Genomic DNA, 16,639 nt, shown 5'->3' with positions numbered 1-16,639 from the left:
ACATAAATTGTGTACCGCCGTCAGACAATCTCCGAAGGTACTCCATGTAAACCAAAGATTTCTTTGAAGATTTTGGAACATTCCGAGGCGGAAACTCATTTTTTTTAAAAGAGGAATGAAGTGAACTTGTTTTGTGACGCGATTAACCACTACTTGTGAGGATCTGTCGCAGGTTCCACCCCCGCTAAGCTCCAGTCGCCTCATTGGTTTCAGTCCTGTTCCTATCTGCGGTGCAGCTCTGCGCCTGAATGGTTAACCCTGCTATTTAGGCTCAGCCTCTTCCACCAAGAAGTTGGGTGAGCATGGTCTCACTTGACGTGTACTGGTTCAAAGCAGTTCTGCCTTGCCTTGACTCCGCTGCATTCTCCAACCCTCGACTCGGCTAGTGACCTCTTATGATCCGCACCTCTTTACTCTTCGACCTTGGCTTGTCCTTCTACTACTCCTCTGCTCTCTTTCCCTGACCCGGCTACCCACGACGACGAGCCCCGCATCCGGATGCTGCTTTGCGGCTCCAGGCCAGTGTATTACTATCATCGACAGTGGTAAAGGTACCTGAGGAGGAACTGCCAGCTTGAAGAATCTTCAAAAGGGAAGATGACTCAGGAGATGATGCAGGAAGGACGATTGTGTCTTTATTGGTCTCTAAAGTCTCTTCCATCGAACTATATATAGGAGGCATCGCCTTGGTAATCTTTGACTCAGGACGAAAATAGATGATAATAGAACCGGGTGAACAAGGCCCAACTGGCCTGATCGGTCCCAAGTCTCCCGGCTTCTTCGATGTAATCTGTGACGTTGTTCCATCTAAATGATGACGCCATTTTGATGGTGGGGAACTCCCGGTTCCCGATGTTGTAGTTACTCTCCACAGAAGAAACATTTTATTGGAAAAGAAGGTGCAGGGTGTAGTCTCCCATGAACAAATGGGTTGGCTGCCTTTTAAGTATTACCCTGAAGGATCCATTGCCCTTACAAAGTAGATGAACTTTTAACAGTATAACCGTTTGAGCATAGAAAGCTTGGGGTTTTTTTCTCTCTGAAGTTTTAGCTCTCCTAGAGTCCACAGTTTGTTTCGGGACAGAAAGGCCTCGGAGAGGTGCACTCTTACTATTACAATTTAAGGCCGCGGATATTGTAGGCGCATGCGATCCGTGGCCTTTGCGATGGGGAGGCGTGGCCATGATGTCACGAAGCTGATTCGCCGTCGGTGACCGAGTCGCTCACGTGACCAGGCCGTCGCACGACCAAAAGAAAATCTTTTGTCTGCTTGAAAATCGGCCGCACTGTCGCCGGCAATATAGCCTGCCTCATAGAGGCAAGGCCTTTTGTTTGCATCGTGCGGAGTATGGGTGTGGCCTAACAGTGCCACCTGGCGATTAACCAAAGAAGTGGAGTTTCCCTCAGACAAAATATTCGATCTGTCCTATTGTTGCTATAGGAAGAACCTTGAAGCACGGACAAATTCCTAATCTCCACTGCTTGCAGAATGTCTCTGTTGGTGCATGAACAGAAAGTTATTATAGCAGACAATCTGTTTGTGTCTCTATTAAGGCAAATCATGCACTTTACTCCTGCAGTGAATATTCTGCTTATCTAGGACACGAGGTGAGTTCAGTGACGTATTCCTGCCACACAATGAAGCATTTTATTAAAATTAGAATGATTCACATTGCCTTGTGCTTTACAGCAGGGGTGCGCAAACTGGGGTGCAACCTCTACTTACCGAGGTTCAGCCGACTCAGGAGGCGTCCCCATGGCAATGCGGTGTCGAATGACGCCACAGGTCATGTGACGTCGCATGACCCCGCTGCGTCATTTGACACCGCGTTGCCATGGGGACGTGACGTCAAATGACGCCGCGGGTCACGACGTCACACGACCCCACAACGTCATTTGACGCCAAACTGAGGTAAGGGAGGGGGTGTAAGAGCGGAGGAGAGCAGGCAGGAGGGTGCAGCAAGAAAAGTTTGCGCACCCCTGCTTTACAGTATTCCTTTATTCTTAAAAGGTTACAGGTGGCTGAAGATTCAAAGAGATTTACCTTGAATACTGCAACAACAATAATATAATAATCTTATTCTAGGCCCTTATGGCAGGTATTCATTCCCTGTCATGTGTAATGATTTCAATATTTACTGGCCATCTAGAAGATCCGGACAGCTCAGGCAGAATTTGGCCGTACAGGCAAGGAACTGCTGCATTTATCAAAACAAAAACGGGCAAGTGGAAAGGCTGCTTTGAAACTGGAGTATCTGTTAGGAATATACTTAGGCAAGATATATTACACATGCTTCCAAGAAGTACTTATCTGTGTATTACCTTGTGCTATGGTAAATTGTTACATTTAAAAAAAAAATTGTTTGAGAACGGTCAAGCACAATTGCAATATCTTCATATGTATTTTTAATAAGAAACCTATGCGGTTTTGAAAGCTTTGTACACCACAATTTAATCTACGAAGAACCCTGTGGTTGGTCCTCCAAAATGATTTGCAAGCAACATCTTCATACTGTATGTACCGGAATCTGACATTTTGGCCACGGCCGTTTTGCTGTGACCACGTCGATGCCGTTCAAGGACCCTTAACTGCATCCGTTCTGCCGCTGGACACGCCGGCCGTTTCGCCAATGAGGTAAGTTAAATGAAGGGTGTTAGCGGTTAGGGTAGAGGTTTAAGGATAGGGTTTTTAGGGTAGTGGTTAGTGTTAGTATTAGGAGTTAAGATTAGTGGTTTTTAGGGTAAGGTTAGGGGCTTACCTTGGCAGCGAAGCGGCCTGAGGAGAAATGTCCCGGCAGTAAGGTGAGTGCCGGCTATACGTTAGTGGTTTTTAAAAAAAAATTAAATTTTTTTTTTTTTTTTTAAATCGCGGCAAAATAGAGCGACCAAATTTCCTACACCGGTATGTACTGCATGAAAATGCTAGAATTGCAAATAGTTTTAGCCATTTTTTGTGCTCCTAAATAACAGTCCTTAAAGTGAACAAAAACGGTCATATTTATGTTGGAAATTGCAAGTAGTTTATGTAAAAACAAAAAACAAACAAAAAAAAAAAGTATTTGTATTCGATTTTAGGACTTGTTTTACTTCTCCTAATATTGGGTACACTCCTTTCTATAAGAAATAAGTGCTGCATTTGAAAGCTGCAAACATACTTATCACAGCAGTGTACAGAGAACGGCATACCAAACTGTAATAGAGTTAATGCTTAAGTCTTAAAATAATTTTATTCATCGGCGTTTTGCTGTCACAATCCTGTTATCCTAATATTACCCAGATGCCAAACATGGCATCAATGTTATACAGTGCTATACAATGTATTTCAAACTCCTAAACTGGGCAAAATAATGTGGGGAGTGCTATTCTTTCTCTACCAGATTCGATTCCCTTGTTTTAACAAGAAAATTATTGCAGATCCTACCATAAAAACGGTTATACATTTGAACCTTTTTGCTGCCCGAACTGCTTGAAAAGCACCCCTGGCAAGTAAGGGGTTAAAACTGTTTATTGTGTGGGAAATTTAGCGTTTTGTTTTTTTCTCACACTTAAAATGGGAAGCTCTCATATACTTAAAGCCGCTTCTTCATACAGAACATTGATTTGAAAGTTGCTCCGATATAACCGCCGTTGGAGTATGGATTTGTGGGTCGTGAGCACTGCTAGTTTCCTGTAATCTGCTTTATTTGATGACTTTGTTTGAGTTTACCTCCCAGAACTAAATCCCTTACTCCTGTTACACAGAATAAAGGGCGCAGGGAGCAGGAAAGGGGTTGGCAGCGGTCATTATTGAAAACAAAACATGTTAATATTTCTATTGGGCAAAAAGGTAGGGGCTTGCAAATGTTTTTTTTTTTTTTTTTTTAAAAGTCTTCACATGTATGGGTCATAAACAGAAAGAAAGGAACAAATGAATATCCATGTCACTTAGATCCAAGCAGTTGTGTCATCTGTGCCTTCTGTGCTTTTGCAGATATAGTCCACAGGGATTTGAAACTGGAAAACATTTTGGTGAAAAGCATCAACAGCATAAACCTAGATGAAATGATATTAAACATTAAGGTAAGACATAAGAATTTTGTAACATCCTGTCTGAAATGGCAGGTGTATTCTACATAGGAGCATGCTCACTTTTTTTGTGTGTGCTGCGATCGCTGACGGCATTGTATAGAAGACTCTGTGAAGAGAGCACTCACGTGGACTTGCTTCAAAACGGAATAAAAGTTTATTATTTACAAATCAACTTTTTGGTCCAATCCATGGAGAACGAGTGCTCTGTTCTGTTCAGTAAATGTAAAACAAATATACATATTCACTGCGCTTCTCGGTGTAAGGAGCATGCTGCGTGTGAAAAGATTGGCCATACATATGTGAAAAAACAAAGTGAATCCCTGCGTGTCTCCCATTGGGCTAATAATAAATGGGGAAATAAATATACATAGTGAAACCCAAGTCTGTAAGACAAAGGAGACTTTTGGTTACATCCTTTGATCAAATAATGTTAAGCCCGATAGCGTTTTGTCATCTGAGAGACTTGCATATCTTGAGACGAGGTGACGGCATAGTCACTGGCTAAGGAAAGTTGTAGACGGCGCCTTGAATCTCCACTAAATATGGAGAAACCCGATCGAGGTTATAAATGAAAGTGCAATAGTGCACTACTGCATGGACACTCTCATTCAGGTCAGTGTTACTTGCAGCAATACTCGATCGTCGGTATTGCTCTTAAATTTATAATGACCTACATCTAATTTAGGTGTTAGAAAGCAGTTTTCTATCTGTAAATTGCATTCTTTCATCTTCCAAATGGGATGAACCTTTAATGAAAACAATCTAAATCTTGTACAACAGCAATTCTAACACACAGTGTCTCTGGTGCTTCTAATGTGTCAAAATAGTGGGGGACCAAAAAATAAATAAATGTGCAATAAATCCTTTATTTGAGTACCTGTTGTTGATTACTTTATTTTTACTGCAATTTTTTTTATAAAGCATCCAAATCCTTCTGTGTTTTGCTGAAAGTTGTTAAGTTAAATAATTTCATTTTTTTTTTTTAAATATTAGAATGATAAACTAAAAGATTTATGGGCCTAATCTGTAAGCCTCGATAACCCACTTATCGAGGCCTTTTCGGCCAAAAGGCCTGCTGATATTTGTTAAGCCTCGATAAGTGGGTGATTAAAGGCATAAATCGCCCATTTTTGCAGCCGTCAAAAAAAGATCACATAGTGAGCGGCGATAAGCCACTTATCAGCAGGTTCTGAAACTCGTGCAATTCTAGTAGCCTCGACTAGCTTATCGAGGCTAATCGTGGCGAGTTTCTCCCAAAATACTCAGGCCAGGAAAAGTGGACGTGAAGCTGGGGAGAACCTGCAGAGAAGGCCGCGAGAGAGGACTTAGGAAAAAAAGAGTGCATTTTTTCCTGCATCGGATTGATGCCGGGAGTCTCCGGAGCTGATACCCATTAATATCGGCACTGGAGACTCCCGGCATGAATCCCATGCAATAAAAATGCATATGCTTTTACAGGCAACTTCATTACCTTAGTGGCTAACTTCTAAGGCAATGAACGGGTTAACCACCAGTGCCATGTTTATTGCGGGTAGCGGGGGTGGGTGAAGGGGGTATTTGGCCCTTGGTGGGTGTTTAGGCCTTGCGTGTTGAGTTAACCCTTCATTACCTTAGCAGTTAATACTGCTAAGGTAACGAAGGGGTTAACCCCTCCTGCTACCACCCGGTAGGGCTAAACATTCATCCTTGGGGCTACTACCCACTTCACCCAATCCCTCTACCCACAATAACAAAAATACACACAACAACCCTACTACCCACCTCCTCTACCCCCAACAACCCCCCACAACACATACTGTACATTAATGGGCAAAATTACTATTATCCAGATATGGATAATAGCTCATTTGCCCATTATAAAATCAAACATTAGCCAGTGTAACACTTGCGCTACCCACAAGCAAGACAAGAAGGGGAACCCAGGAGTGAGGTGAGGAGGCCGCATGAGATAAGAGAAAGTTGCTGGGGAGCGGTGCACGTCATCACGTGAACGCGCGCGAGAGAAGCTCGGCGCGTCCGAGGAGTGAAGCCGGGCTCCGTAGCACAGCTGCAAGTACGCGTGAGCACTGTTAGCAGAGCGGAGGTGTGCGTACTCTCACGCGCATGTGCGGGGGTCTTGCTGTGCCACAGGTGAGGAGGTGAGTGTCAAGAGCGCAAGGCTACAATTAGTGGAATGCTTCCAGAAGGACGACCAGCCTCCTTAAAGGCAGAGAGCCAGTAACTGAAGAGAAAAGCAGTACTAAATTCAAAGTAAGGTTTCTTTAGTTAAATGCTTTGGCCAAAGTATTATAAGCCTGCTACCACGTCAAGGTAAACCCTATTCAGCATGTCCTACACTACCCGCAACGGTAAACTATACCTCAGTAAAGGAAAGAATAATGCCCCAGTCTTCCGGAAAGCTAAAGGAAGAAAGTAGAGGTCCCAAAGGAAATCCAGGCAGGAACAGCATGCTAAGGAACACAAGAGGCATAGAGTACTAGAGTAGTACCTTGCATGACCCAGGGCAGGTAGTAACTGTCTGTATTTAAAGGGCAGCGGCAGCTGTTGGTAATGATTCAGTGAGGCTTACTTCCTGTCAGGAGGAAGAGGGCAGGGTTTGCCAGAAAGCAAGATGGCGTCGCTTGTTTCAGTATGCTTGAATTCACTTCCTGTTGAAGAGATAAGGTAGGAGGCGTGGGCGGAGGCGCAGCCTCTGTAAGCAAGGAAGGGTTCAGGAAACAGACAGACATTATATAGTCTCGACTCGCAGCTGGAGAGCGGTGCACGCCATCACGTGTACACGCCGCGCATGAGGTGCGCGTGGCCGGGCTCTGTGGCACAAGTAGAAGAACCGCGGGTGCGTGCGTACTCTCTAATGAGCGGGGATCTGAGTTGCGGCAGGTAAGGAGGGAACACGCCGCAGCCAGCATAAATAAAGTAAATAAAAAAACGTTCAACATACTCCTGCCATCATGAAGGGCGTCATCATCAGCATACTGCAGGTCCATGTCCTCCGTAGCCAGCAAGAGTACATAAAAAATACAATCTACTGGCCCTTAATCACCGTAGCGATTTAATAACTGCTAGAGTAAAGGGGCACAGATTAATACATTATCAGTCAATGGGCGACTGTCCTGTCTTTCTCTCTCACTTTGAATCCTGGCTCCCCTTCTTTCTCTCCTCCGACTCCCCTGCTCTTCTCCTTGTGGACTTCAACTGCCATATTGATGAACCCTCTCTCCCTTGGGCTTACCGCTTTCTCTGACCTTTTCTTTTGGCCTTCACCAATGAACTGCAGCCAACACCCACAAGAATGGCCACTATGTATACCTGGTTTTCAGAAAAAAAATTCTGATTTCTCCATTTCACCCTTTCCTCTTTGACCATCTCATCTTCTCTCACTTCTCCCCTTCTCTACCTCCATCTACCCTTCATTTCTGCAGAGCCTGTGCCTCTATTAACCTGCCAGCTCTTTATTCCACTTTGCATTCCTCCCTCTCCTCGCTCTGCTCCAGACTCTAACATCCTGGTCATGAACTACAACGCTGCCTTATCCTCTTCTCTTGATCGACATGCCCTTCTTTTTGTCTGACTTTTGTCACCCTTCTCACCCCCAGACCCTGACTAAACTGCCACACACACATTCTGCGATCCTTTGCTCGTTCCTCTAGAAGAAATCTCATGCTCTCGCAGATTTCCTTCACTACAAATGTATCCTATCCTGTTTCAACTCTGCCCTCTCCCAGGCTAAACAAACCTACTCTTTGACACTAATCAACACTCGCAAATCTACCTCGCGCCACCTCTTCTCTGTTTTTGACTGTCTACTCAGACCACCGTCTGTTACCTATTGTTCTTCTTCCATTTCACCTGAGGTCTTTGCTGACTATTTCTAGACAAAATTGGATTCCATTCGTCAAGACCACCTCTGTATCCTCCTCCACATTCCACACCTCTTCCTAACTCTCCTTCTGCCTTCCTCAACTCCTTTTTTTTTTTTTTTTGTCACAGAGGATGTCACTGCTGTTTTCCTCTTCTCCCTCTACCACTTGCCCTCTTGACCCCATTCCCTTCCATCTCCTCAAGTTTCCTACATATTTGCAACTCCTCCCTCTGCTCTGTTGCATGTTTGAAGGAGGAGGGAGAGGTACCAGTTATACCCTTACTCAAAAACAGCAAGCTTGACCCTACCGGTCTCTCTAATTATCGTACTGTCTCCCTCCTGATTTTTGCTACTGAGCATCTTGAATTCTCTAGCTTGCTCCATTTTCTCACTGCCTGCTCTCTCAATCTGGCTTCCGCACTACTCACTCAACTGAAACAGCCCTCACTATGACCTCCATGCTGCCAGAGACAAAGGTTATTACACTCTGCTCATATTGCTTGACCTTTCTGCCACCTTTGATACTGTTGGCCACCCTCTTTTCCTTCACATTCTCCCTACGTAACAGAGCTCCATCCTGGATTTCCTCTTGCCTCTCCCATCGTACTTTCAGTGTCTTGTTTGCCAACACCACCTCCTCCTCCTCCTTGGTCGATCTCTCTGTGGGTGTATCCTTGGGGTCTGTCCTGGGACTTCTCTTTTTGCTTTACACACTCTCTAGGATACCTTATCACATCTCTTGGGTTCAAATATCACCTCTATGCTGATGACACACAAATGTTACCTTTCAAGCCCTGACCTTACACCTGCTGTACAGACCAAAGTCTCTGAATGTCTCTCCATTATATCATCTGGGATGGCCCTCTGCCGACTCAAACTTAAAATGTCAGGCTGAGACCCTCATACTTCCTCCCAAACCTGCTCCTACTGCCCCCTTCTACATTACTGTTGACAGTACTAACATACACCCACTATCACAAGCACGCTATCTACTGTACTGTAGGTGTCATTTGACTCCTCCCTCACATTCTCCTCTCACATTCACAATGTAGATAAAACCTGTAGTTTTTTCTTCCGCAACATTGCAAAGATACGCCCTTTCCTCTGTCCCTCTAATGCTAAAGCTCTAGCGCAGGCCCTCATTCTCCCTGTCTATTGTAATCTTTTTTGTAATCTGCTCAAGGATGTCTTCGTTCTACCCCTTTTTGTATCTAAAGCTGTCTCCCACCTAAAACCTTTCTCACTCGCTGCCCCACACCTCTGGAATGTCATTCTCCTCAATATTCGACTGGCACTCTCTCCACCTTTAAGATCCACCTTAAAACACCTCTTTAATGAAGTATATGGGTAGCTCCGTGGCTGATACTATACACTTCATACTTCGACCTTGACCCCTTGCAGATGCACTTACCAGAACATAGTCGTACTGTCTCTATGTTCTTGCTACTTGCCACTTAGATTGTTGGCTCTTCTGGGCAGGGACTCATTTTCCTAATGTTACTTGTATGTCAAGTGCTTATTCCCATTATGTGTTATTTGACGTGTATTACTGCTGTGAAGCGCTATGTAAATAAAGACTGGTACATACAGTATATATATATCTATATATCTATATATATCTATATATCTATATATCTATATATCCCTATACCATGCCAGAAGACATAAGTCTCTTCTTGTCCTATTTTAGTTTGACCCAAGACATGGGTCATGGGAAAAAAAAACATCAGCTATGCTTTGAATACATTGATATCATTTAATTGTGTCGTTTTGTAAATGCCTCTCGCTTTGTACCCCGTTTTTTTTCTCCCCTGCAGGTAACCGATTTTGGTTTAGCCGTGCAAAAGGGGGGAGTTGGCAGTGAAAACATGTTACAGTCCACCTGTGGTACCCCTATATACATGGGTAAGAGCACGCTCAAATGTTTCTGTAACAAAATCTTTGCATATAGGATTAACCGCCTTTAACTCTTTAACCCACTTATTGTTATAAGGATCCAGGATTTGTAAGTGTTTATTAGGGTGCTTCCATTTCGGTTTCTTTTTACAAAATGCCTTTATATTTCTCTTACATTCATCATATTCCTCATTTATAGATACATACTTTTTTAATTTTATTATTATTTAATGTCTTTGCTCAGCAGGCATTTAACATTTCTCCCCCCCCCCCCTGCCCCCATGCTTGATCTCTTCCATAATGACATCACCATGGACTGGAAGTACAACCGTTTAATTTTAAAAACAGACCTCTTGCAAGTAATTTTGCCCAGACGCCTCAATTTACATTGAATAGATGTCAGAAAGGGGTTATTTTTGCAAGGAGCTCTTATTTTACGCTTCGTTCCAGGGTTTTGTTTTTGTTTTTTTTAATTTTTTTTAATTTTAGACAGCACTTTAAAGTACCAATTTATGATGATGACAAACGCCAACTTAGAAGTATGTATGTTCCTGAAAGCTGCTGCAACATCAGCTGAACAAGTCAAAACTTTAGGAGATATTTGAAATCCTGGAGTATTTTTACTCCATCTGCTTCCACACTTGCTTCTAACAATTAAAAAGTCACCGATCATCTCGTTATTCAGCTAGTCATCATTTCTTAGAGAGGACAACATGAATTGCTAAAGCCTTTACATAATTCATTTAAACATCTGCTGTTCTCTTTTTCTCATCAGGGAATAAATTATACTACATCAGCACATTCATTGTGATGTGTGTTTAAGCATTTATAAGTGTTTTTGTGTATTATTAATATTACTGTTTTCTGCTTGGTTTGCAGCCCCTGAAGTTATCAATGCTCATGACTACAGCCAGCAGTGCGACATTTGGAGCATAGGTGTCATTATGTACATGCTGTAAGTAGCCTGTCTGTCCAAAATCCATTCTTCTTTATAGAAAAATATAAAAACCCAGAAGGATTACAGGTGACTACCTTTTTTTTAAAAAGCATTATCCACACAGAAACTTAATGGGATGCCTGTGTTCTCTTGAATGTACATATTATATCTGACAAATGCATATTAAATGATGCGCTTTCATAGAAATAGTTGATTCATGTATATATTTGCATGTGGAAATTAGACTTTTTCTTCATGTTAAAGGCTCTGCAAATAAGAATAATATAACTGCCGTCTCTAGTTTAATTTGAGATCACTCTGTTGTGTAATTTCCATATATGCGGGTTCAATTAAAATCAGCCTGATAGGACTAATAGCTTACACATGTAATTGAAGAGAGATTATTTTAGCATCCAGATCATGAAGTGGAACAAAGCTAACATATACATCAGTACACATTTTTTTTTGTCCTTTCAAGTGATGAGTTGGGATTTTTTTCATTATTCAGACTATAATATCTTTATACGTTTGCAAAACAAACACCGGAATTAGCATTTTGATGACCATCATTATGTCAGCTGATGACAGTTGTGAAAATGTGGGCTACGCCGAAGAGAAAAATTACATTTTTGAACTCGTATTTACAAGTAAAATAAAAATGCTAATCAAAACCACAATGGTACCACCTACAGACTTTATTTGAAATGCTCCTGTGGGGGGAAAAACTAATATTCCTGTCTATGAAAAGCAGTATTTTTTTGTTTTTAAATTCCCACTGTCTGTGTCGGCTTCATTGCCAACTTGCAACAGAATGTAGTGGAAAACAGATCAGCCATATTGATAACATTTAATTTGTCTTCCTACTATACTGGGTCCAAAGCAATGCAATTCTCTGGTAGGTTGGATTGCAGTATAACAAACAAGTGAGGAAAAAGTTAAAAAAATACCTGTGCATTATGGTTTGCATGCAGGAAAACTGGGGAAAAACAGCAACTGATTTATCAAGAAAAAATAAATAGATCAGTGACCTGTTTTATTTTTGCTAAATATAATAATATTATTAACAACTTGATTTTTACATACCGCTTTTCTCCCAATGAGACTCAAAGCACTTCAGTTAAAAAAAAGGGGGAAAAAGAAGAAGGCATTTAAGTTGTAAAGAATACAAAACACAAGGAAAGATACAATACAGAATGGGACGTTACTGTAGCGATTTAAATGTTGGATAGGTTGTGGTTCATTAATTAAACGCCTGGCTTAACCGGTAGGTCTTAAGCCTGCTTTTATAGATTTCCGGAGAGATGGTGTCTCAAACTGTACGAGGCAGACCCTCCCATAGGGTGAAAGCAGCGTGGCTAAAAGCTCTGGTCCAAAAGGAAGTCAAGGAAATTCTGGAAACTGTTAGGAGTCCTTCACCTGCAGATGGAAGTGAGCGAATGGAAGTGTAGGAAGCTATAAGCTCTTTCAGATAGCTGGTACCTTGGCCATGTTATGCGTTTTAATGTCAACAAGCCAATCTTGAAATAAATTTGCCATTTTACAGGCAGCCAGTGCAGAGAACGGAGAACAGGTGTCATGTGGCAAGAACGGGTCTGGTTAGGTAACAACCTGGCCGCAGTCGTCTGCACCAGCTGCAGGCGACGCAGATCTTTTCCCAGAAGACCCAATTGTCCTGGAAATACTGGTTTTAAACTTTATTGCACTATTTGTATTCTGTTTATTTGTACATATACTTGGAGGATTTGTTTCCTGTTCTACGTCTGCATAGCTTCCTAAGACCTATTTGGAAAGTTTTGAAACTGGAGCAACATTCCGCTGGGGTTTTATATAGAGTGGTGTGAAAAAGAAAGTACACCCACTTTGAATTGTATGGTTTTACATATCAGGACATAACAATCTGTTCCTTAGTAGGTCTTAAAATTAGATAAATACAACCTCAGATGAACAACAACACATGACATTACACCGTGTCATGATTTATTTAACAAAAATAAAGCCAAAATGGAGAAGCCATGTGTGAAAAACTATAGTATACCTTATGATTCAATAGCTTGTAGAACCACCTTTAGCAGCAATAACGTGAAGTAATCGTTTTCTGTATGACTTTATCAGTCTCTCACATCGTTGTGGAGGAATTTTGGCCCACTCTTCTTTACAACGTTGCTTCAGTTCATTGAGGTTTGTGGGCATTTGTTTATGCACAGCTCTCCTAAGGTCCTGCCACAGAATTTCAATCGGGTTGAGGTCTGGACTTTAACTGGGCCATTGAAACACCTTGATTCTTTACTTTTTCAGCCATTCTGTTGTAGATTTGCTGGTGTGCTTGGGATCATTGTCATGTTGCATGACCCAATTTCAGCCAAGCTTTAGCTGTCGAACAGATGGCCTCACATTTGACTCTAGAATACATTGGTATACAGAGGAGTGCATGGTCGTCTCAATGACTGCAAAGTTCCCAGGTCCTGTGGCTGCAAAACAAGCCCAAATCATCACCCCTCCACCACCGTGCTTGACAGTTGGTATGAAGTGTTTGTGCTGATATGCTGTGTTTGGTTTTCGCCAAACGTGGCGCTGTGCATTATGGCCAAACATCTCCACTTTGGTCTCGTCTGTTCAAAGGACATTGTTCCAGAAGTCTTACAGGTTTGTTCAGATGCAACATTGCAAACCTAAGCCGTGCTGCCATGTTCTTTTTAGAGAGAATAGGCTTTCTCCTGGCAACCCTTCCAAACAAACCATACTTGTTCAGTCTTTTTCTAATTGTAATGTTATTAACTTTAACATTTAACATGCTAACTGAGGCCTGTAGAGTCTGAGATGTAACTCTTGTTTTTTTGCAATTTCTCTGAGCATTGCATGACCTTGGGGTGAATTTGGGAAGATTGGCAACTGTCTCGAATGTTTTCCACTTTTGAATAATCTTTCTCACTGTAGAATGATGGACTTTAAATTGTTTGGAAATGGCCTTATAACCCTTCCCGGATTGATGGGCAGCAACAATTGCTTATCTAAGATCATTGCTGATGTCTTTCCTCCTTGGCATTGTGTTAACACACACCTGAATGCTCCAGACCACCAAACTGCTAAAACTTTGGCTTTTATAGAGGTGGTCACACTTGCTGATGATCAATTGATCAAGGGCATTTGATTAGCAGCACCTGTCTGCTACTTAGCATCTTAATTGCTATGGAAGCAGTAAGGGTGTACTTAGTTTTTCACATATAGCTTCTCCATTTTGGCTTTATTTTTGTTAAATAAATCATGACATGGTGTAATATGTCATGTGTTGTTCATCTGAGGTTGTATTTACCTAATTTTAAGACCTGCTAAGGAACAGATGATTGTTATTATGTCCTGATATGTAAAACCATAGAATTCAAAGAGGGTGTACTTTCTTTTTCACACAACTGAAGGTGCCGCTACCAGAGTTCACAATATTTCTGCTATTTAACGATCTCGGGCCAATAGGAAGCAGGGACCACATCAGTGTGGCTTCCTATTGGCCTATGTGACGCGGGAGCTTTAAAGTCCTGTTTGCTCAGCCGGAGCGGCTACTGGCACCTACTTTTGGAGGTCTGTATCTCTGGAAGTAGGGGGTCCCTGGAGCTGAAATTAATGTGGTTCAGCTCCAGAGATCTCCTGCATCAATGCTAAATAAACATATTTTTTTTAATTTGCCCAAAAAAATTGCTCTTTTGGATTGCTCCTTTTTAAAGTGGCAATTCCAACTTCTCATCATTGTACTGAAAATGATGTGCTTCTATCTCTGGAGGGACCTCCGGTTTAAATACTGTACAAAAGGAATGTCAATTTTCCTCTGTTCCTCCTTACATCTCAGCCCTGATTTCTCACTATACACCATCCCAACTCTTGCGTTCTGCTCATGGATGTCGTCTCTCTACCCCTTTTTGTATCTAAAGCCCTCTCCCGCCTTTAATCCTTTCTCACTGACTGCCCCACACCTCTGGAATGTTATTCCTCTCAACATCCAACTAGCATCCTCTCTTATCAACCTTTAAGACCCAACTCAAAACACGCCTGCTTAAGGAAGCATACAGTATGAGTAGCTCTATGATAGTTTTACACCGTATGCATAAACCTTGGCCCCTTGCAGACACACTTACCAGAATGCCCTCCTACTGTTTATACGGTCTTCCTACCAACTAATTAGATTGTAAGCTCTTCAGAGCAGGATCTCCCTTTCCAAAATGTTACTGTTATGTCTGAAGCACTTCTCCCCTTTTATGTGTTATTTATATTATTTGTTATCTATATCAACGGTGAGCAAACTGATTGTCTGCGGGGGGCGGGGGGCTTACAGAGGCCCCGCGCGCTTCCCGAAGGCACTTAAATTAAGTGTCGGAAGCGGCGAAGGCCTCTGAAAACTGCACTTACCTTTGCTCCGTCGGCTTCTTAGATGCGTGACCATGGCAACGCGGCCGACGTTGCGGGGTCGTGGCGCTATGTACATTAATGGCGCTATATAAATAAAGGCATACAATACAATTTTGGGCAGGGTTGCTGCTTTAAATGTTTGAACCTGTATTTGTCACAATAATACAACATATTTGCATGTCTTTGTGGTACCCCATACATATTGTAAACAACCGAGGTCCTGTTTTCTATGCATGCCTAAGAATGCTCCATTTTGTTTTATTCTTAGACTATGTGGGGATCCACCGTTCATGGGAAGCTCTGAAGAAAAACTCTTTGAATTAATAAAGAAGGGAGATCTGAACTTTTCAAATTTAGTGTGGCAAGCCGTTAGTGACTTTGGTAAGTGCTTGGAATGAATTTAAAAGAAACTGTTTTGTGTACTTTTCAGATAAATTGTTAGGGCTAGAAACAGCAGGTAAGCCTGAAAGCGGCTTTTAACATCAGTAGCAATAACTGTGCTACAATGTGCCCTAGGGACAACTGAATCACTGCATAATAAAAGGCCCTTTGCCAGTCACGCTATGATAGTAAATGCTATTGTTTTGGTTAAAAAGAAATGTTGCTTAGAAAAGGGTCCGATATTGATTGACTGCATTAGTTAAGTCTCCGTACAAAGATGAATGGTCTAGCTCAGGGGTGGTCAACTGCAGTCTTCAAGGGCCACCAACAGGTCAGATGTAAGGAGATCCCTGCTTCCGCACAAGAGGCTTGGTCAGAAACTGAGCCACTGATTGAACCCCCTGTGCTGAAGCTGAGATCCTGAAAACGTGACCTGTTGGTGGACTTTGAGGACTGCTGTTGGCTAGCCCTGCTGTAACTCATTTGCTGTCTAATATCATTATGAAACCTGTAGAGATTGCTGCATTAACTAAATGTTAAAAATCATGTCACCACACTCAAAGTGAAATGCACTTAATAGAGGAGAGCTTGACATGTTGATAGAACCGAGATGTTTAAGGCCAGGGTTTTGAATATTCATAGTTCAAATTATACGCATGCAGCATTGAGTGATTGCATGTTTATTTTATTTATTTTGTGTTTTTTTGTTTTTGTTTTTTTAATTGTGAAGAATATAACGTGCTCTCCCCATGAACATGCTGATGCTGAGCATTTCTACACCCCTACGACTACTCAAAGCTCCTTTCTTTTAAGAGAATAATAAAGGCACTGAACACGTGAATCCTTGAAGTGAATAGGCTTTCTGTTTGCTTCAGCTAGGGTGGCCTTCTGAAAAATGCAGTGCAGTAAGCAAGAAGTAGCAGACTATGCCAGCATTTAAAGAGTGAAGAAGGCTTTGAAACCGTTCCATACATTAAACAAGTTTGGAATAACATTTGTAAGAGATGTATGGCACTGGTCTGCAGACGTACTTATATCAGAGAGAGTAGACGCACGGTTATCTCCCAGGCTACCACAGTAACAAGGGTACATCCATGAAT

The 16,639-nt window shown here is 42.1% G+C and overlaps 1 protein-coding gene across 10 annotated transcripts in view; it reads left to right on the top strand.

Annotated features, from left to right (window-relative positions):
- STK33 (serine/threonine kinase 33) overlaps positions 1 to 16,639 on the top strand; it is a 79,085-nt gene that overhangs the window by 51,403 nt on the left and 11,043 nt on the right. For all 10 annotated transcript variants that reach the window (XM_075567044.1, XM_075567042.1, XM_075567041.1 and 7 more), the window contains 4 exons: positions 3,971 to 4,059; positions 9,748 to 9,835; positions 10,706 to 10,781; positions 15,427 to 15,539. In XM_075567044.1, coding sequence (XP_075423159.1) covers positions 3,971 to 4,059; positions 9,748 to 9,835; positions 10,706 to 10,781; positions 15,427 to 15,539 — 366 coding nt within the window. The remainder of the gene's footprint in view (positions 1 to 3,970; positions 4,060 to 9,747; positions 9,836 to 10,705; positions 10,782 to 15,426; positions 15,540 to 16,639) is intronic.

This window comes from Ascaphus truei, chromosome 12, assembly GCF_040206685.1.
Source record: "Ascaphus truei isolate aAscTru1 chromosome 12, aAscTru1.hap1, whole genome shotgun sequence".
Lineage (NCBI taxonomy): Eukaryota > Metazoa > Chordata > Amphibia > Anura > Ascaphidae > Ascaphus > Ascaphus truei.
Note: the sequence above shows the minus strand (reverse complement) of the source record. Positions and strands in the feature narration are given on the sequence as shown.